The sequence below is a fragment of the Nicotiana sylvestris genome, chromosome 5 (assembly GCF_000393655.2).
Source record: "Nicotiana sylvestris chromosome 5, ASM39365v2, whole genome shotgun sequence".
NCBI lineage: Eukaryota > Viridiplantae > Streptophyta > Magnoliopsida > Solanales > Solanaceae > Nicotiana > Nicotiana sylvestris.
The window spans coordinates 749,193-771,221 of NC_091061.1; the positions used below are offsets into that span (position 1 = coordinate 749,193).

The window sequence follows — 22,029 nt, forward strand, 5'->3', positions numbered from 1 at the left end:
GACCCAACCCCTGTGTTGAGTCTCCAAGGCCAAATGCATATGATGCAAATATTCGTTCCTACTAGGGATCCGGTACATGGCTGAGTTATTCTAAGTGTAAAACCTTAGGTTGATTGTTCTAAACCTGGCTTACCCAAACAGACAGTTGGAGCCGAAGCGGGAGCAACGTACCGGGAGCACGAAAGTCTGCCCGACCTAGTTACTTGTCCCAACTCCGTCTTGTTTGGTATGACTTTAACAGAAAGGTGGGTCACGCGCACGTGTACACCATAAATTCAGAAGACTCAGAAAGAAGGGGTTTCGTAGCAGTTGTATATATTCACAATTAAAAAAAAACATTTAGCATATTAGCATATAAACAGTTGAAAATCATATAGTAAATAAAGCCAATAAAAACAGATATTTTAAGCTCAGAACCATTGGTTCAAGTTATTATAACCCAGAACCATTGGTTCAGGGTTTAAAGAATTCGAGCTTATTTGGGAAGACCATGACTCCTAGAAAATATCTGTTTAAAATATCTGTTTTTATTGGCTTTATTTACTATATGATTTTCAACTGTTTATATGCTAATATGCTAAATGTTTTTTTTTAATTGTGAATATATACAACTGCTACGAAACCCCCTTCTTTCTGAGTCTTCTGAATTTATGGTGTACACGTGCGCGTGACCCACCTTTCTGTTAAAGTCATACCAAACAAGACGGAGTTGGGACAAGTAACTAGGTCGGGCAGACTTTCGTGCTCCCGGTACGTTGCTCCCGCTTCGGCTCCAACTGTCTGTTTGGGTAAGCCAGGTTTAGAACAATCAACCTAAGGTTTTACACTTAGAATAACTCAGCCATGTACCGGATCCCTAGTAGGAACGAATATTTGCATCATATGCATTTGGCCTTGGAGACTCAACACAGGGGTTGGGTCTGTCTAGGACAGGTGAACCCAAAAATTAAAAGACCATCATGATGCATCCTACTTGTTACTTGTGCATTCATTTGCCTCGAACATGCTTGTTGACCAGCTTAAATAAAATCATGGTAAGAAGAAAGGAATAAAATGGGTTGTTTTAAAAATTTCGAAAAAAAAATATAGTTTTAAATTTTGAAAAATGAATTTTGACTTTATCAAAATTAAATTTCAGATACAAAATGAGCACCACACAAAGCCCCTCATCCACAAGTACGGAAGAATTTCTATGTCAGCTTCAAATGTGGTGGTATGATTTAGGCGAAGACGGTCAAAAATGGGTCGTCAAGCATTTGGGAAATCTCACGGACATTATGAAAGTTAAACCCCGTGATGATCTGATTGCGGCGTTAGTAACTTTCTGGGATCCTGTTCACAATGTTTTTCGTTTCTCTGACTTCGAGCTTACTCCTACATTAGAGGAGATAGCTGGCTATGTTGGTTTTGACGGAAGTTTAAGAAATCAAAGCTTGATATTCACAAAGGCTCCTTCGGTACATCGATTCTTCGGTCTTCTGAACATCAGCAGTCAAATCAGGAAAAGCAATGTCATCAATGGATGTTGTTCTTTCAACTTTTTGTATTCAAGGTTCGGAAAGTCAGATGGGTTCGAAATTCATGAGAAAGGCCTTACTAATAAGCAAAACAAAGACACTTGGCAGATGCACCGTCGATTTGCTTTCATGGTGGCTTTTCTAGGAGTCATGGTCTTCCCAAATAAAGAGCGAACAATTGATATTCGCACCGCAAAAGTTGTGCAAATCCTCACCACTAAAGAAAATCACACCCTTGTCCCCATCATTCTATCAGATATTTATCGGGCTTTGACTTTATGCAAATCAGGAGCAAAAGTCTTCGAAGGATGCAAAATTTTGTTGCAAATGTGGGTGATTGAACATCTCCAACAACAGCCCAAGATCATACAGTATGAGTCAAACAAAGCTAATTGCATTGAGAGCTATGAGGAAAGAGCAAAAAATTATCAGGCTCCAGAAGGGATAGAAGCATGGGTATCTCATCTAAAGGCTTTAACGGCAAATCAAATTGAATGGACTCTGGGATGGCTCCCGATGAAAGAAGCAATACATATGTCAACCTCAAATAGTTATCTACTACTATTGGGATTGAGAAGCATTCAGCCGTATGCACCACTAAGAGTCCTAAGGCAACTAGGGAGATATCAAATAGTTCCTGATGATGAAGATTTGAGTATGCAAGTAATCGAATTACACCCAGAAGCCACTATTCCCGAAGCTCTACTTCAGCAGATGTGGAATGGGTGCCGATACTTGAAAAGCGATACTCAAGTCCTAGACGCTACAAAGGGTGAGATAAATCCTGGATATGCAAGGTGGTTCGAAAAACGGTCTCGCGTGGATGATGTACCAGAACCTGAGCTAAAAAGGCCAACAAAAAGACCCCATGTTCAAAACTTCAATGATAAAATCCAAGAGCGGTTGATCTGGGGAGAAAAAGAAAAAGGGTACAAAGCAACTATCCATGCCCTAAAAGAAAATCTAAGAAGCCTCAGTTTGGAGAAAGATTTGCAAGCACAAGAAGCCGAAGGCGAGAAAAAGAGTCTAGCTTGTGAGAATGAAAATCTTCATGCTCGATTCCAAAAAATGAAAAGAGTTTCTGAAACGCCAAAGAGGAGCTGGAAGGATCAAAAAACCATCGCCAATCTCTTTGAAAGAATGCAAGATTATGATTCCATTCTTGCGGAAAACGAAAGGGCATTGAGCAAAGCAAAAGAAAGGATCCAACAATTAAACGAAGAAGCCAGATCTAACAAGGAACGCCAAGATAGGCAATCCGAAAAAGACAAGGCTCAATTCAAGAAGGAAAAAGACTATTGGATGCGATCAGAAGACCAGCTTCGTGCACAATTAGAAGAGGCAAGAAGATGCAAAAGAGAGCATCAACAAGCAGACCTCGACAGGGAAAGATCGCAAGCAAGATTAGAGCAGGCCAGACTCCGAGCTCTGTTAGAATCAGCTCTAGATCGTGAAAACCGTGTCAGAGATATAGCCACCACTCGTCAGCAGCAATTGCAAGACCAAGGTCTCCAAGGTTTCAGGGCACAAATCCACGACCTGGCAGTCTTCACATCTCAAAGTTATGTAAACTGCCAAGGAATGGATTATGAAAAGTTTACAGAGCATGCGCCCACTTTTGCTCGTCATCTAGCAATGGAGTTGGAAAGGATGTATCGAACGCTGGGAGGCCATCCGGGTCAAGCCCCACATTGAGCAGAGAACCCAATATTTGACAACAAAAGTGGAAAGTGGGGCACGTTGTGAGATGTTAAGAATTGTGTCTTTTATTTTGATTTAAGTGTGTGTTCTCAAGCCATTTTCTTAAAGTTTTCAAATGTAATTCCATCTTTGTGTAATAAATAAAAGTGATTGCCTTTGGTCCGAACTACGCAAGGTCTGATTCATGTAAGAGCATGATACGTAGGCAATCTCTCAGATTCGACCACCACGATAAAAGATATATATAATAAATAAAAATGAATAACAATAAAAATTTCAAGAAGGCTGGGACGACACAAGCAGCCGAGCAAATGCATAATAGAAAGGGATTATTTGTCTAGGAGCATTGCATCTCAACATGTGATTATATATGTGTTAAACTCTCAAAACTAACAAATTTGTTCATTTTCAGAATTCAAGCAGTTAGTTTCTCTAAAGAGTATACTGGCATATTATCACTATCACACAAGATCAAAAGGACCAATACCCGAAAGTATGTCTATCCCAGATGTTGACACAGGTATGGAGATAGAAGAGATGGATGTCGGGAAAATGAAAGAAGAGATGTTTAAGCTCAAGCAGCAAATGGCTGAGATGTACCAAGCTTGGTCTACAGGACAGTTACCCCCATCTTACCCAAATAACCCTGCTCCATCAATGACCCAAACTCAGGATAATATCACCACTGAATTATCCCCAAGTTTCCCCATTTATCAGCACTACCGAGGCACCACCTCTCAGACACCACAGTCTCCACCTCCAAAACCAGCCTTCCTCCACCTATGACTCCTGTTTTCGTAGCACCTCCCCCTGCTACATTTCACAAATCTCCTAGTGAGCCTACATTCCAGGCCCAAGACAACCAATATTACCCCCGGAGCCCACCTTCAAAGCCTCCGAAATCAATTCAACTGCTCCTCGGTTTGATCTCCCAACCAAAATTGACAAGCCAACCAAAAATGTTGAACAAGAAGAGATGTTCAGGAAGGTCAAAAGTCTAGAACAATCGTTCCGAGACATACGGGGATTAGGTGGGCAAGTCAATGTAGCATACAAAGATTTATGCTTATTCCCCAATGTACAATTGCCAGTTGGCTTCAAGATGCCCAAATTTGACTTATACAGCGGGCACGGCGACCCAGTAGCCCACTTAAGGGGTTTCTGTAGCAAGATGCGAGGAGCTGGGGGAAAGGATGAATTATTAATGGCTTACTTCAGTCAAAGTTTAAGCGGATCAGCTTTGGAGTGGTATACACGCCAGGACCATGGGAGATGGTACACCTGGGATGACCTGGCACAAGCATTCGCATACCATTTCCAATACAATCTGGAAATCATCCCAGATCGATTATCTTTGACCAAATTTGAGAAGAAACACAATGAAAGTTTCAGAGAGTATGGTTTTCGGTGGAGAGAACAGGCAGCAAGAGTGGATCCTCCTATGAAGGAGAGCGAAATGGTAGACTACTTCCTCCAAGCCTTGGAACCAACTTACTATGCCCACTTGGTTTCAGCGGTTGGAAAATCATTCAACGAGGTAGTGAAGATGGGAGGTATGGTGGAAGAAGGCCTCAAAACAAATAAAATCATGAGCTATTCAGCAATTAAGGCAACTACTCAAGCTATTCAAGGCGGGGTAGGAGGAATCGGAAGAAAGAAGAGGGAGGAAGCAGCAGTAATTGATTCAGGAATTTGGCCGGGACCCAGAGGTTCACCGCTTTACTATAATCAACAACGACCTCGCCAATCAGTTTACCACCATGATTCATCCCAACATTACTATCACCCTTCAGAGCCTCATTTTGCCATTAACCATGCTCAAGCATACAATCAGCCACCTATTCACACCAATTGGCGTGCTCCTGTCACACCAAATACTTACCCACGAGCCTATCCCGGACCAAGTTTCAGGCCTAGGCCAGCATTCAGGGGAGAAAGGGAACAGAAAAAGAAAACTTACACTCCATTGGGAGAGTCTTACACTAGTCTGTTCCACAGGCTGAGACAGTTAGACATGCTGAGACCAATACAATCCAAACTACCCAATCCTCCACCAAAGAATCTGGATTACACCATCAGCTGTGAATATTGCTCCGGTGCACTAGGCCATGATACGGAGAAATGTTGGCATTTGAAAAATGCAATACAAGAGCTGATTGATACTAATAAAATCGAGGTTCAAACCCCCGAAGCTCCAAATATCAATAGAAATCCAATGCCAGCCCATCAAGAGGCTAACATGATAGAAATCATACAAGCTGATGGGGAGACAAAGAAGCCGTCACAAACTGTCATGATGATCAAGACTCATGAAACCAAGCCAGATAAGCAGTTAATGGAGGAGAAGCCAGTATCTAAGCAGAACAGAAATGGTGATGAACCGTCTATGATAGTCGATGAGGCATCATCGAGCAAAGTTGCCGTAAAACAAGAAAGGCCGAAAGTGATAGTACCAGGGGTTGCTAACAAACCCATTATATTTGTGGAAGGAGCACGTACAGATCGGGTTATTATTGCACCTGTAATCCAGCTGCCAATCATCAACAACAAAGCCATCCCATGGAACTATGAACGGGTGACCGTAATGTACAAGGGCAAAGAAATCAAGGAAGAAGTGTGTGAGGTACAAGGCTTGACTCGTTCGGGAAGATGTTTTACTCCCGAAGAGCTGAGAAAAACTAAAAACAATCCAATGCCAACAAAGAAAGCTGTGACGGAAGAAGAGGCGGAGGAGTTTTTAAGAAAAATGAAACTCCATGATTATTCTGTTGTGGATCAATTAAAGAAGACCCCCGCTCAAATTTCATTGTTGTCATTACTGATCCATTCAGAGGAACACCGTCTGGCGTTGATGAAAATCCTGAATGAAGCTCATGTTCCTGAAAAGATCTCTGTAAATCATTTGGGCAAAATAGCCAACAGAATCTTTGAGACAAACAGAATTACGTTTGCTGATGATGAATTACCTGTGGAAGGTACCGAGCACAACAGAGCTCGTTACCTCACTGTAAAATGTGAAAACTCCATAGTAACCCGGGTATTGGTTGACAATGGATCAAGTGCAAACATATGTCCTCTCTCCACTTTAAACAAATTAAAGATTAAAGAGGAGAGGATCCAGAAGATTAGTATCTGCGTACGAGGGTTTGACGGTGGAAGCAGAGATTCATTTGGCGACATAGTATTGGAACTAACAATAGGGGCAGTTGAATTCACAATGGAATTCCAAGTGTTGGACATAACTGTTTCTTACAACTTGTTGTTGGGTCGACCATGGATCCACGCTGCTAAAGCAGTTCCGTCAACACTACATCAGGCTGTCAAGTTTGAATGGGATCATCAAGAAGTAGTCGTGTATGGAGAAGAAAGTTTACATGCTCACAGCAGTACCATTGTACCGGTCGAGGGAACAGAAAATGACCAGGGACCATGGGTATACCAAGTAACCGACACAGTGTCGATAGAGAAAATTCCAGAGGGGAAATATCTTCCAAATCCAAAGATATCCTCTGCATCAGTCATGGTAGCTTATGAAATGTTAAAGAATGGCTTTATACCCGGCAAAGGTTTGGGTTTATCTTTGCAAGGAATTATACAACCAGTATCTCTCCCCGAGAACTGGGGAACATTCGGTTTGGGGTTCATACCCATTGCCAATGACGTGATAAGGGCCAGGAAGCTGAAACACCAAACATGGGTTCTTCCAAAACCAGTCCCACATCTGTCAAAGTCTTTTGTCAAGACCGGCGCTAAAAATCGCCCGATAACAACAATTCCTAAATCCCGGGTCAATCCTGAGAAGGAATTAATTGAAAGGTTCGAGAAATTGTTTAGTGATGTGAATATGTTGGAAAGCGGAGAAGGGTGTAGCAACGCAGAAGTTCAATTCGTTGGGCCAGAAACAAAGCTCAATAATTGGAAAGCCACTCCTCTCCCAATTCGAAAGGAGTCTTGGTAGTTTATTTTGATTTTCTTTCAGTTTGTTTGGGTTATTTCAAGGTTGTAATCCCAAAGTTTATCTTACAGTTGGTTTGAAGTGTGCAAAACCTTGTTATCTTTCATTATCCAATAAAAAGCAGTTTCCTTTTTATTATCGTTCCTAATAGCTTTCTTTTCTTTTTCTTCTTTTCTGTACAATTCCTTTTACGCTGGCTCTAATGATATGGCATGCATGAGGAATCCTCAGCCCAGTCTTAAAAATCAATCTGGTTCCGAAGTAATAATTCAAGAAATATATTGTGATTATGAATCAGAATATGATGAAGATGAGGTTTTTGAAGAGATTAGTAAAGAGTTAATTCACTTTGAGGAAAAAATCAAACCTAACTTGAGTGATACCGAGGACATCAATATAGGGGACACGAGTAATGTCCGGGAAACTAAAATAAGTGTCCATCTCGAACCAAAGATCCGAGAGGAGTTAATTAAAGCACTCATAGAATTCAAAGATGTTTTTGCATGGTCGTATGACGACATGCCGGGCTTGAGCACTGATTTAGTGGTCCACAAATTGCCCACCGATCCAACGGTGCCTCCTGTCAAGCAGAGGCTGAGAAAATTCAAGCCTGACATGAGTGTGAGAATTAAGGAAGAAATCACCAAACAATTGGAAGCAAAGGTCATTCGAGTCACTCGATATCCTGTTTGGTTGGCTAATATCGTTCCTGTACCAAAGAAAGACGGCAAAATTAGAGTATGCGTCGACTATCGCAATCTCAACAAAGCAAGTCCAAAGGATAATTTCCCATTACCCAATATCCATATTTTGATCGACAATTGTGCCAAGCATGATATAGGATCTTTCGTGGATTGTTATGCCGGATATCATCAAATTCTAATGGATGAAGAAGATGCAGAAAAGACGGCATTCATCACACCATGGGGAACTTATTGCTACAGGGTAATGCCATTCGGTCTGAAGAACGCCGGAGCAACCTATATGAGAGCAATGACCACAGTGTTTCATGATATGATACACAAGGAAATTGAGGTATACGTGGATGATGTGATCATAAAATCAAAGCATCAGGCCAACCACGTTGGGGATTTGAGGAAGTTCTTCTTAAGACTTCGCAGGTACAACCTCAAGCTTAACCCTGCCAAGTGCGCATTTGGAGTTCCATCTGGAAAGTTGCTGGGATTCATAGTCAGTCGACGAGGCATCGAGCTAGACCCATCAAAGATCAAAGCCATCCAAGAACTGCCACCTCCAAGAAACAAAACTGAAGTAATGAGTTTGTTGGGAAGGTTAAATTACATCAGCAGGTTTATTGCTCAGCTCACAACAACCTGTGAGCCAATTTTCAAATTGTTAAAAAAGGATGCTGCAGTCAAATGGACCGATGAGTGTCAAGAAGCGTTTGATAAAATAAAAGGGTACTTGTCAAACCCACCTGTGTTGGTCCCGCCAGAGCCAGGAAGACCTTTGATTCTTTACTTGACGGTTTTGGAAAATTCATTTGGTTGTGTATTGGGGCAACATGACCTCACTAGCAGAAAAAGAACAGGCCATCTACTACCTTAGCAAGAAGTTCACAGCTTATGAAGTTAAGTATACTCATCTGGAAAAGACATGTTGCGCCCTAACATGGGTAGCTCAAAAATTGAAACATTATTTGTCATCCTACACTACTTACCTCATTTCTCGGTTGGATCCATTGAAATACATTTTTCAAAAACCTATGCCAACGGGAAGACTTGCAAAGTGGCAGATATTGCTCACGGAATTCGACATCATCTATGTGACTCGAACTGCAATGAAGGCTCAAGCACTGACCGATCATTTAGCCGAAAACCCGGTCGATGAGGAATATGAGTCGTTGAAGACTTATTTTCCTGATGAAGAAACAATGCATATCGACGAGGCGGAACAAATTGAAAAACCTGGCTGGAAACTTTTCTTTGATGGAGCCGCTAACATGAAAGGAGTCGGAATAGGAGCTGTAATCATTTCTGAAACAGGGCATCACTATCCTGTTACGGCTCAATTACGATTTTATTGCACCAATAATATGGCTGAATATGAAGCTTGTATTTTGGGGTTAAGGCTAGCTGCAGACATGGGTATCCGAGAAATCTTAGTCATGGGAGATTCGGATCTTTTGGTACATCAAATTCAAGGAGAATGGGAAACCCGAGACTTGAAGCTCATCCCATACCGGCAATGTCTACATGATCTTTGTCAGCGGTTTCAATCAGTGGAATTCCAACATATTCCAAGAATCCATAATGAGGTTGCCGATGCATTGGCTACCCTAGCATCAATGTTGCACCATCCGGACAAAGCTTATGTAGATCCAATACATATTCAAGTCCACGATCAGCACGCTTATTGCAATATGGTTGAAGAAGAATTTGATGGTGAACCATGGTTCCACGACATCAAGGAGTATATCAGAATGGGGATATATCCCGCACAAGCCACAGGAGATCAAAAGAGGACCATTAGGCGATTGGCAAATGGATTCTTCTTAAGCGGAGGAAGTTTTGTATAAAAGAACACCAGATCTTGGATTATTAAGATGCATAGATGCCAGACAAGCTGCAGCTGTCATGTCTGAAGTACATTCAGGAGTTTGCGGACCCCACATGAGTGGATATGTATTGGCAAAGAAAATCCTCCGAGCCGGTTACTATTGGCTTACCATGGAGCGAGATTGTATCAGTTTTGTGCGCAAGTGTCATCAATGCCAAATACACGGAGATTTGATTCATTCTCCACCATCCGAGTTGCACACAATGTCGGCACCATGGCCCTTCGTTGCCTGGGGCATGGATGTGATTGGACCAATTGAGCCGGCAGCATCCAATGGGCACAGGTTCATTCTGGTAGCTATTGATTATTTTACCAAATGGGTTGAGGCCAAGACATTCAAATCAGTGACCAAGAAAGCTGTGGTCGATTTTGTCCACTCAAATATCATATGTCGATTCGGAATCCCGAAGGTGATCATCACAGATAACGGTGCTAATCTTAATAGCAACCTAATGAAGGAAGTATGTCAACAGTTTAAGATTACACATCGCAACTCTACCCCATATCGGCCCAAGGCGAATGGAGCAGTAGAAGCAGCCAACAAAAACATAAAGAAGATACTTCGGAAAATGATAGAAGGATCAAAACAATGGCATGAAAAATTACCATTTGCATTATTGGGATACCGCACTACTGTTCGTACTTCAGTAGGAGTCACTCCTTATTTGTTGGTATATGGCACTGAAGCAGTAATTCCTGCAGAAATTGAGATTCCTTCCCTTCGGATCATCGCCGAAGCAAAGATTGATGATGATGAATGGGTCAAAACCCGTCTAGAACAGTTAAACTTGATTGATGAAAAACGATTGACCGCAGTATGCCATGGTCAATTATATCAAAGAAGAATAGAAAGAGCATACAACAAAAAGGTGCGTCCTCGGAAGTTTGAAGTAGGTCAGCATGTGCTGAAACGTATTCTTCCACATCAGGTTGAAGCAAAAGGCAAATTTGCCCCGAATTGGCAAGGACCATTCATTGTGACCAGAGTATTATCAGAATGGTGCACTATGCTTAACAGACATTGAAGGCAAATGCATAGATATGGCGATCAATTCTGACGCGGTAAAGAGATATTATGCATAACTTTTTGAATGTTTGTATTTAGCATTATTTCGAAGATTGGAATGACAAAGGCAATTTATTCTGCTATCCAAACACTATACCCTTTGTTTTCCCCTTTGAGCCATACTTGTTTCTTTCTTACCCTCTCTTGGAATCAATAAAAAAAAAGAATCAAGTATGAAATTTGAAAAAAAAAATCACTATTATTAGTGAACTACGTTTGACCTGATTCCTCAAAGAAGGATACGTAGGCGCCTCACGGCTCGGTCATAGGGTGCACAATATACATAATGTGCACAAAAAGAAACATCAAGCGACCCCAATCAAGGAACTGGGGCAAGAATTGTATTGGAAATAAGAAAAAGATTCCAAGAGTTGTAATTTTAAACACATACCAAAACTGTTTAGCTTTTAATACCTTTTCCATTTCTAACCCCATACCAGAAAGACCTTTCGACCAATCTTAGAAAAATGCTGAGTCAAGCAAATGAAGATGGTTCATAATACTCTGGTACAAACAAGAAAAGAAAGTAAAAATGAGAGAGTCTTATAGGTGAAAACCCACACGGGCACCATAAGGCGACGGAAGTTGAGAGAAAAATAAAATGAGAGAGTCTTATTGGTGAAAACCTTCATAGGCACCCTAAGGCGAAAAGGAAGTGAGAAATGAACAAATGAGGAAAATTTATCGGCAAAAACTCTTTGAGACGTTGCAAGTCCAACAGGTCTGTGAAATGAAAAAATGAAGTTGGGTTATGGAAATTTTGGCAAAAACAAAAATGAGACAATTGAAAGGAGATTGATCAAAAGACTGGGTTAATTAATCCAAAATGCATACCCTGATCATTGGTGCCAGTAATTCCAATCAGATAAGTTTTTATTCTTTCTCCAACAGTCATCCAAACTTGGATTTTTCTTTTCATTCTATAATTGTCGAAATCAACGTATTTCGTTACTAATAATCTCACTTTCTAAAAAACTTTGAGATAAGTATTGTTCCAAACAAATAAGAAGGAATGTCAAGGTATACTACCAAGATTCAAGGTTACAAAATACAGCCACGAAAGGTAGGAGATAAAAGATATGAGTATAAGAAAGGTGAAATCAAAAGTGGATCAGCAAAGTCAGAAGGGACATATGATTACAGTTAAAAGGGTTCGAAGAAAAGCATACAGAGGAGAATCCTATAAGTCAAGAATCAATTACAAGGACAAAATAGTCAGTCTTTTCAACCATTCCAGAGCAACAAAGAGAAATGAAGAGAAGCATCACCATCGACAAGAATACCCCAGTCAACTACCCTGCTTTAAACTAACGAAGTTTTCTTTGATTTAAAACAGGGGCAAATACAATATTTGTGTCAGGAAATACCTGGTAAAATAAAGAAGAAGTCAGGCGTCCACCTGGAGAATGAGGATAAAGAATTGAAGAAGTCAGGCGTCCACCTGGAAAATGAGGATGAAAAATTGAAGAAGTCAGGCGTCCACCTGGAAAATGAGGATGAAGAATTGAAGAAGTCAGGCGTCCACCTGGAGAATGAGGATGAGAAAAGAAGAAGTCAGGCGTCCACCTGGAGAATGAGGATGAGAAAAGAAGAAGTCAGGCGTCCACCTGGAGAATGAGGATGAAGAAATTAAAGAAGTCAGGCGTCCACCTGGAGAATGAGGATGAGAATTAAAGAAGTCAGGCGTCCACCTGGAGAATGAGGATGAAGAATTAAAGAAGTCAGACGTCCACCTGGAGAATGAGGATGAGAATTGAAGAAGTCAGGCGTCCACCTGGAGAATGAGGATGAGAAAGAAGAAGTCAGGCGTCCACCTGGAGAATGAGGATGAAGAATTAAAGAAGTCAGGCGTCCACCTGGAGAATGAGGATAAGAATTAAAGAAGTCAGGCGTCCACCTGGAGAATGAGGATAAGAATTAAAGAAGTCAGGCGTCCACCTGGAGAATGAGGATGAAGAAATTGAAGAAGTCAGGCGTCCACCTGGAGAATGAGGATGAAAATTGAAGAAGTCAGGCGTCCACCTGGAGAATGAGGATGAGAATTGAAGAAGTCAGGCGTCCACCTGGAGAATGAGGATGAAGAATTGAAGAAGTCAGGCGTCCACCTGGAGAATGAGGATGAAGAATTGAAGAAGTCAGGCGTCCACCTGGAGAATGAGGATGAGAATTGAAGAAGTCAGGCGTCCACCTGGAGAATGAGGATGAGAATTGAAGAAGTCAGGCGTCCACCTGGAGAATGAGGATGAGAAAAGAAGAAGTCAGGCGTCCACCTGGAGAATGAGGATGAAGAAATTAAAGAAGTCAGGCGTCCACCTGGAGAATGAGGATAAGAATTAAAGAAGTCAGGCGTCCACCTGGAGAATGAGGATGAAGAATTGAAGAAGTCAGGCGTCCACCTGGAGAATGAGGATGAAGAAAGTAATGAGAATTAAAGAAGTCAGGCGTCCACCTGGAGAATGAGGATGAAGAAATTGAAGAAGTCAGGCGTCCACCTGGAGAATGAGGATGAGAATTGAAGAAGTCAGGCGTCCACCTGGAGAATGAGGATAAGAATTAAAGAAGTCAGGCGTCCACCTGGAGAATGAGGATGAAGAAATTGAAGAAGTCAGGCGTCCACCTGGAGAATGAGGATGAAAATTGAAGAAGTCAGGCGTCCACCTGGAGAATGAGGATGAAGAATTGAAGAAGTCAGGCGTCCACCTGGAGAATGAGGATGAAGAATTGAAGAAGTCAGGCGTCCACCTGGAGAATGAGGATGAGAATTGAAGAAGTCAGGCGTCCAGGATGAGAATTGAAGAAGTCAGGCGTCCACCTGGAGAATGAGGATAAGAATTAAAGAAGTCAGGCGTCCACCTGGAGAATGAGGATAAGAATTAAAGAAGTCAGGCGTCCACCTGGAGAATGAGGATGAGAATTAAAGAAGTCAGGCGTCCACCTGGAGAATGAGGATGAAGAAATTGAAGAAGTCAGGCGTCCACCTGGAGAATGAGGATGAGAAAAGAAGAAGTCAGGCGTCCACCTGGAGAATGAGGATGAAGGAATTAAAGAAGTCAGGCGTCCACCTGGAGAATGAGGATGAGAAAAGAAGAAGTCAGGCGTCCATCTGGAGAATGAGGATGAGAAAAGATGAAGTCAGGCGTCCACCTGGAGAATGAGGATGAAGAATTAAAGAAGTCAGGCATCCACCTGGAGAATGAGGATGAAGAAATTGAAGAAGTCAGGCGTCCACCTGGAGAATGAGGATGAGAATTAAAGAAGTCAGGCGTCCACCTGGAGAATAAGGACGAAGAAAGAAAAGAAGCAGTCAAGGCACCCACCTGAGGAACGAGGGAATGCAATTGAAGTGTTGAAACCAAAAGAGAAAGGAGCACACTTAGAATCAATAAAGCAGAGGAGTCCAACAGAATCCCCAGCAAGAAACAACAAGAGTTCCAAAAGGAATACGGAATAAGCCAAATGCCCAAGAGTCACCAAGATATCAAGACAACAAGAAACGCAAGGGCATGATCTAGATAAGATTTTTATAATTCATGTACCATAGTCTAGTTTAATTTTTGTATTTCCTTTAAAGTAAGGTGTAATAAGGAGGTCAGCAAGCAGTAAAAACAGCACGAAGCAGCAGTAACATCACAGTCCCATGGTAGTGCCAGCTACCCAAAATTCCCGAACTACATTGAAAGATAATTGCATGCATATAGGATATAATTATGCATTTTAAAAGATAATTTAAAAAAAATAAAAAAATATGCGTTAGTTCTATTTTAAATATCCCACTGTGTGATTAATGTTTTGACTATGTGTTAAATAATTGTTATGAAGTAATTAATATTTTTGTGTAAGGTTAAAAATTGTTTTATAATTTTTATTAGGATTTTTTATAATTTAAATAAAATTAGAAAATATATATAAATTGTGAAAGGAAATTGGACCTGGATTAAAATCCAGGCCCAAGTGAATTAATTCCCCCCCCCCAGCCCAATCTAAAACAACTTGTCCGGTCCAATTCAAAGCCAGAACCAAACGACGACGTTTGGTCACCTCTCGTCAAGGGCCGTTGGATTAAGTCCATCCAACGGCCAAGATTTCATCACCCTAACCCGAGACCTTTACCCGATCCAACACCCGGTTCAACCCGTCCCCCTAACTTAAACCAAACGACACCGTTTGGTTAAGTGAATAGATCTCAGTCGTCCATCCTGCCTAATCCAACGGTCAATATCCACCCACCATTCCCCTATATAAACCCATAACCCTTACCCCGGCCCCCTAACTAAACACCCCCCCCTCCGCTCTTGTTCATCATCGTTCCAAACCAAAACCCCTAACCCTAGCCGCCCCTATTCCCCTTCGCCTGAAACCCGGCGGCATCAACGCCGCCGGTCACCAAAATAACACCCTAAGATCCCCTGAACACCCTCTATTCAAATATGTTATCTGCTTGGTTCGAATCTCCCCGAAGGTTCTCGAATCTTCATTTGAAGATTCGAGCCAAGTTCAGATCTAAACCAAACAGCACCTAGTCGACACCATAGCTTCCCCTAGTCATCCTGAGTATGGATCTGAAGTTAGTTTGGCTCGAATCAGTTCTGAACTTCTCGAATCTTCTTTTGAAGATTCGGACCAAACAAGAACAAACTCAGATCCGTTTCAAACTAACACCAAATGACCCCTAGGCTACCCTCACCCTTGTATCATGTTTGGTTCCCTTCGAATCTGCCCGGAAATGTTCGGATTTAAGATCCAAGAACCTGAAACCCTAAAAATACCAAACTTTTGGATTCCGTTCATATTAATTAAAGATTGAGGTTTAATCGACCTTAGTCGAAGTATTTTCAGTAGAAAATACTTCGACTAAGGTCTGTTTGATTTCAAACAAAAATCCAAATCCAAGTTGAGTTCGAGTCGGAATAAAATTGAAGATTCAAAGGTATTTTTTCTATTTATTTTGTGTATTATACATGTATTTTTGTGTTTGTTTTAGTCTGTGTAATTTTCCCATCTTTTATTATCATACTGTCTCCTACCCGTCTACTTGATTTTAAATGTGAATTGTTTCTGTTGATTGTGCTTAGTTACAATGTGTGTAATCGACTCGATTAAGTTCGTCGATTAGTTATATTATGAATTCTCATTCATGATAATACTGATTGAAACAATCTGTTTCTATTTATGCACTGTTTGTTGACAGATATTGTAGATAATCATTTTTAACTAATACTCGTCAGTTAAATCATCCTGGTTTATATGAATCTGTCAAAATAAGTGTTGTATATATGTTATTGTCTGAACATTAAAGTTTCAGGGCATTGTTAGTATTGACAATGATCCTGTGTGTGTTTGATTTTGGTTCAATGTTAAGTCCAGTCTGAATTGTTATGATAATTTCAGTAATATGTTGTTATGATGTTAGTTCTGAATTCAGTATAATATTGCTGTAATGTCAAGTTTGAATTCAAGTTTACAAAAGTTGGTCAAATACAATTGTGTTAGGATGTTAATAGGATTGGTTATAGCTGTAAATCAGAAGGATAATTAAGTTTATACAGATTTTAGAATCTGTTTTGCAGTAGGTTCTGATTTTTCAGTAATAACATCAGGATTTCAGGGGCATTTCTGGGAATGAAACAGTAAAAACAGGGTGTTAGTGCTAGTGTATTATAATGTAATGTTAGTGGCTATAGTTTAAGATAATAATGGGGAACAAGGGATAATGGGGCTGCTGAAAATCAGGTTAGGATCATATAAAGTATTAAAAAGTAGTTTTTAATGGAAACTTTCTAATTTTTAAAGGGATAAAGGGTCCATCCACCATTACAAAGGTGCAACCAGCCCTGTATAAATACAGGAGCTGGACAGACAGAAAGGAAGGAGTTTTAAGAGGGGAAAAAGGAGTTTTTTTTAGAGAAAAGAGAGCTAAGAGAGAGTTTTAAAAACAGACTTTAAGAGGAGAAGAAAAAATCAGTTTTCAGAGAGGGAAATCAGTTTTCAGAAGAAGAGAGTTTGAGAGATTTTAGGAGAGGAAGAATAAACAGAAAAGGAACAAAAAGAACAGTCACACACACACACAGATATACAGCAGCAGAAACAGAAAAATCAGAGAAAAAATGGGAATTTGAAACTGAAAAGAAATTGAAGTCTGAAATATTGTTCTTTTGTTGAATCTGTTCAATCTTACTTGGTTCCACTGATTCAGTTAACATCTGAAGTGTCTTTTAAAAAGTAACTGTACTGTGCATATGTTTTCTTCGGATCTTATTATTGTTTAAATCTGTGGGAATACTGGTATTTGGGGCTGAGTTTGTTACTGTTGCTACTGCTGAAATTTATTCCTTCCACCTTCATTTTCAGGTACATGTCTTTTAAATTTTAAGTTGGAAAGAGATTCAACATGACTCATCAATGAAGCTTGAATTGAAATTCTATTTTTCAATTGTCCGAATTCATTAGTTTAAATTTCATTTTTTTTATGTTAGTTAACTAGTAGTGAATTCAATTTGATAGCTATGAGTTAAATTGTCTTATTTTGAAATTCATATAAAGTTTTGTAATAATGTTAGCCATTCCGAAATCTCATTGGTATAGGTATATGTGAATTGTCAAAACAGGGAGTAAGGCATAAAAATGGGCCATTGATTACATCCCATAATACCGTTAGCTAAATGTAAAGATTAAGAAGTTACATTAGTAGAATATCTTGTAACAAATATGATTTTGTTTAGATTGGTATAAGTTATTATATGGTATGATGACAGGTATAATCATATGAGTAAAGTAAGTTGGTATAGCTCGTCATGACGTTAAAACGTTATGAATGTTTACGCCAAACAGTTAGGTTGCATGTAAGGTAACTTTGTTGAATTAACTTGTATAATAATTCCTTTCCTATAAATTCGATGCCTATCTACCTTCATAAAACAAATTGACCAAATAATTAGGCCTATTAGATTAAAAGCAAGTATATGAGAATGAAAAGAGATGTACAAGCATAAATTGCCACACTTTACATCAATGATAATTAGAAATAGAATTTGCATTAAGTAAATAATGAAAATTCTCGAAAAATATTTCCTTCCTTTATGAATCATTTATTTTCAGTTTCATATGCAATTTATTCTTTGGCATATATATATATATGTCATATTTGTTTAAAAATAGTATTAATCATATTTTTATTCTGTTCTTTGAATTTGAATAGTTGGAATGAATATAACTTATATTCGGAAATTATAATCAATGGGCAACATTCAATAAATTGTGAATTCTTTTTCAAGAATTAGGGATATCTTAAATGAAGATTTCTCATAATATAATAAACAATTTATGGAAAAATCCCTAATATCATTGCAAATATTTCGCGCAATTAGGGATATGTTCGCGTACCCTGATTATATTTTTAAAAGCAAAATTCGGATTATGCGTACGCGCAATTTCGAGCGAATATTTAATAAAAGGATTTTTTCAAAGGCGTTAAATTAATTTCATAAAAATCCGCGATGTGCGGTTCAATATTTAAGAAAAACAAATATTCTTGATTCAGCACAATCTCGAAAAAATGATTGCTTAATAAATATATTATCAAAAGTTATTGTGTACACGTACGCGTGACACAATTCCGCATTTTTAAATTTATAACACGAATATACGTACGCGTAATTCGATTCAAAGAAGGGTCCTTAATCACAATAAGTAAAAGCGGTAGAAAAATCACGTAACAAAAAGTATTTAATAAAAATCAAGATAATTAAGCCAATAATAAAAACAGTTAAGCGACCGTGCTAGAACCACGGAATTCGGAAATGCCTAACACCTTCTTCCGGATTAACAGAATTCCTTACTCAGGATTTCTGGTTCGCAGAATAATAAACAGAGTCATGTTCTCCTCGATTCAGGGATTAAAATTGGTGACTTGGGACGCCTTAAAATTCCCAGGTGGCGACTAGTGTTGTAATGAAATGACGTATAGAGTGCAATAGTTAAAAATTATCAGAGTTAATTCCTTGTATGACCTGTAATTTCTCTTATTTTAAGTTATTAACTTTGTAAACAAACATTCTTGAATCACATTTTTGTGTGATATCCAAAAAAATAGAAAGAAAAAAGTAAAAGCTGAACTCCATTATTTCACTCCTACAGTTGCTCAAAATTTTCCATTTCTAGCATCAGTTATGAGAAAAAGCCAACTTGCAGCTTCTGCCTTTTTTGTTTGTTCTAGGATTTGAACCTTGGTCCCCAGCAGTCCTATCAACTGCTGGGTTACACCCTTGATGCTTTTCTCCCTTTTTTACATATGAGGTAATTTCAGAACTAAAGAAGACCACGAGTATCAAACTATCTTAGAAGCACATTGTAGAGAATGGTGCAATGAATTGAAAGAGGATCTAGTGTTTCCTTACGAATGTGAAATTGTCTAATCCTTACCTTATAAAGAAAGAAATTTGTCCATCCTAGTTCAGTATAAACTAAAAACCCATCTCTTATAGATAGACTTTTTAGATATCATGTTATTATTATGCGAGCTATTGATCCAAGGGAAGTTGTCAAAATTTGGTGTCAGCGGGGATTCCAGAAATTCTACATTGAGTTTGAGCCTTTGAGGAGGTCATAGGTATAGAGAAGACTTGGGGCGACATCATATTGTGGACATAGAATTTGAACCCATGTCATGCTTTGAAACTCATACATTATGGTAAAAAGGAGTCCTTCTATCTTAACACTTGGAACTTCTTTCTCTATTCACTTAGGCCTTCTATTAGTTGGTTAACACATCAGTGAACTTGCAGTGCTGTGAACTACTGTGGTGACATAGGCTTCTCCATTGAAGTGAGAGCTCAGTCTTGCTTTCTTATGTCGAATCTAGTACTCTGCTGTAGGATGCAGGCCTGAAGCACCCAAACTAGTTATTCATGTCACCTATGTTATTGTATAGAAGGTTAGTGTGTGGTTCTAGGTTGATATATCGAGGCCACCAAACTTTTTCTTGAGAAGGTAAAGTGTTATCGAGGCCACCAAACTAGTTAAGCAGCTTAAGCATGTACCTATTGTGGTGTACTGAAGGATAGTTTGTGGTTTAGCTTGACCTATCGAGTTAAGCTATTATATGAACATGAATTTTCCATTATTCTCATATTCTGGAGTTCACGACGATTGAAAAAAAGAGTATTGCCATCTTAATTGAAATTCTGTGCAAACATAAAACCATATCACACTAACAAACGCTGCATGTAAAATGATTATAAAAAGAGATTAGTAAAAACAACTACTTCTCCCGCCTCCCCCAACAATATAAGCTAAGGATGAAAGGGAAGTTTAAACATAATAATTTTTAAAAAAAATATTATGAAGTTTGTAGTATGGTTTATGACCAGGTTCCATCATAATGCAGGTGGGTGCAAAATTATCTGGAGATAAGTCTCCTTTGCAACAATCTTTTGTTGAGTGACTAGTTTTCCTCTTCGTTTTTCCCTTTTCATAAATGTTGAAGGGTTTGTTACTAAATAAATGGTCTTCGCATTAACTTAGCAGGAGTACGTGCTGTTTTATTATTTTAGTACCTCTTGATAATAGGGAATTAGTTTTTTTAACTGTCTGTAATTTTTTCAGAACAAGGTTGCATTTCCTGATGTGCTTTTCCTTCTTTTTTATGGCGTGCCCTGATTGTCCTGCAATTGATAAGCCCTTTCTCCTTTTCAATTATTTTGGACCAGTACCTTTAGAAATAATCAACCATCCCTAGATATTTGTCTCTTTTGATCGTCAACTTTTGGCAGAGTGAAGTTCTCCCCGTCTTAAAAATAGAGGCGCTTCTGATCTGGAAGATTTCCTTGTTAACTGTTTTAAGTTGGACGATAAAATTCTGAAACAGTATTATAGGGGTAGTGGTAAAAGATCACACAGACCTTAAGAAAAATAAGCTCATGTATTATACGAAGAACATTAGGAAGCGCAAAACGTAGACCTTAAGAAAAATAAGCTCATGTATTATATGAAGAACATTAAGCGCAAAATCAACAAGATAATTATTTGGTTCCACTACTTGGATAGATACCTAATAAGCTTTTGTCGTGATTCCCGGGAAAGTGTACGCCCGAGATACGGTCAAATCTCATTATAACAACCTCGTTTGTTCCGATATTTTTTGGCTGCTATAGTGAAGTGTTGTTATAAAGCACATATTACAATCAGACCTCTCTATAGCATCTCTATATAACAACCATTCACTATAAAAATCAAGTTTTTCTCGGAACCGATTTTTATGTTATGTTTTAATATGTGCTTTATAACAGCATTTCACTATAGCAGCCAAAAAATATTAGAACAAATGAGGCTGTTATAGAGAGGTTTGACTTTATAACATAACATAAAAATTAGTTCCGAGAAAAACTTGGCTTTTATAGTGAATGGTTGTTATATGGAGATGCTGTTATACTTAGGACTGACTGTATACCTGTAACCTTTTAACCGTTGAACAATTGTTGACTATTTCAATGTGGGAAATAAAAAGGAAAGAGGAATCACACAATCTTCTTTCAGTTCAATATGAGTTATGCTTTACCTTTAAAAAGAACAATTGCTTACTTTTGCTTGAGAGCTATGAGGCCAGTGACATGTTCATAGAGTCATTAGGAGTTAATTGCACTTTAATAACAGTTTCCTTTTTAAGGTCTTAACTTTGTCATTAATAGGAGCCTTAAAAAATACCTGTAGAGTCTTAACTGGATACATGCAAAGATCGATGTCCTTGTGTTGATACTTCAGTAAACTTGTGGATTTACAGAATCATTTTCTTTGTAATTAATATCCTTTGCAGTCAACAGTTGCTTTGTCTACAACAGAGGCAGAGTACATGGCTATTACAGATGCTGTGAAAGAGGCAATTTGGCTTCAAGGATTGCTAAAGGAGCTTGGTGTTGAACAAAAAGGTATCACAATTTTTTGTGATAGTCAAAGTGCTATTCAATTAGCGAAGAACCAAGTTTATCATGCAAGGACGAAGCACATTGATGTTCGGTATCATTTCGTACGAGAAATCATAGAAGAAGGTGGAGTCACGGTGAAGAAAATTCATACTACAGAGAATCCTGCTGATATGCTGACAAAGGTGGTGACTGCGGTCAAGTTTCAACATTGTTTGGATTTGATCAACATTGTTGAACACTGAAGATTGAAGATGAAGACACAACCAAAATTTGTTATTGAGAGAGAATTGAAAA

General features: G+C 39.0%; 1 protein-coding gene across 1 annotated transcript in view; it reads left to right on the top strand.

Moving 5' to 3' along the window:
* Positions 1–17,475, top strand: part of LOC138868220 (uncharacterized) — a 38,568-nt gene extending 21,093 nt beyond the window's left edge. Inside the window, exon 3 of the mRNA XM_070145750.1 lies at positions 17,168–17,475. Coding sequence (XP_070001851.1) covers positions 17,168–17,211 — 44 coding nt within the window. The 3' untranslated portion in view covers positions 17,212–17,475. The remainder of the gene's footprint in view (positions 1–17,167) is intronic.
* Positions 17,476–22,029: the final 4,554 nt, after the last annotated feature.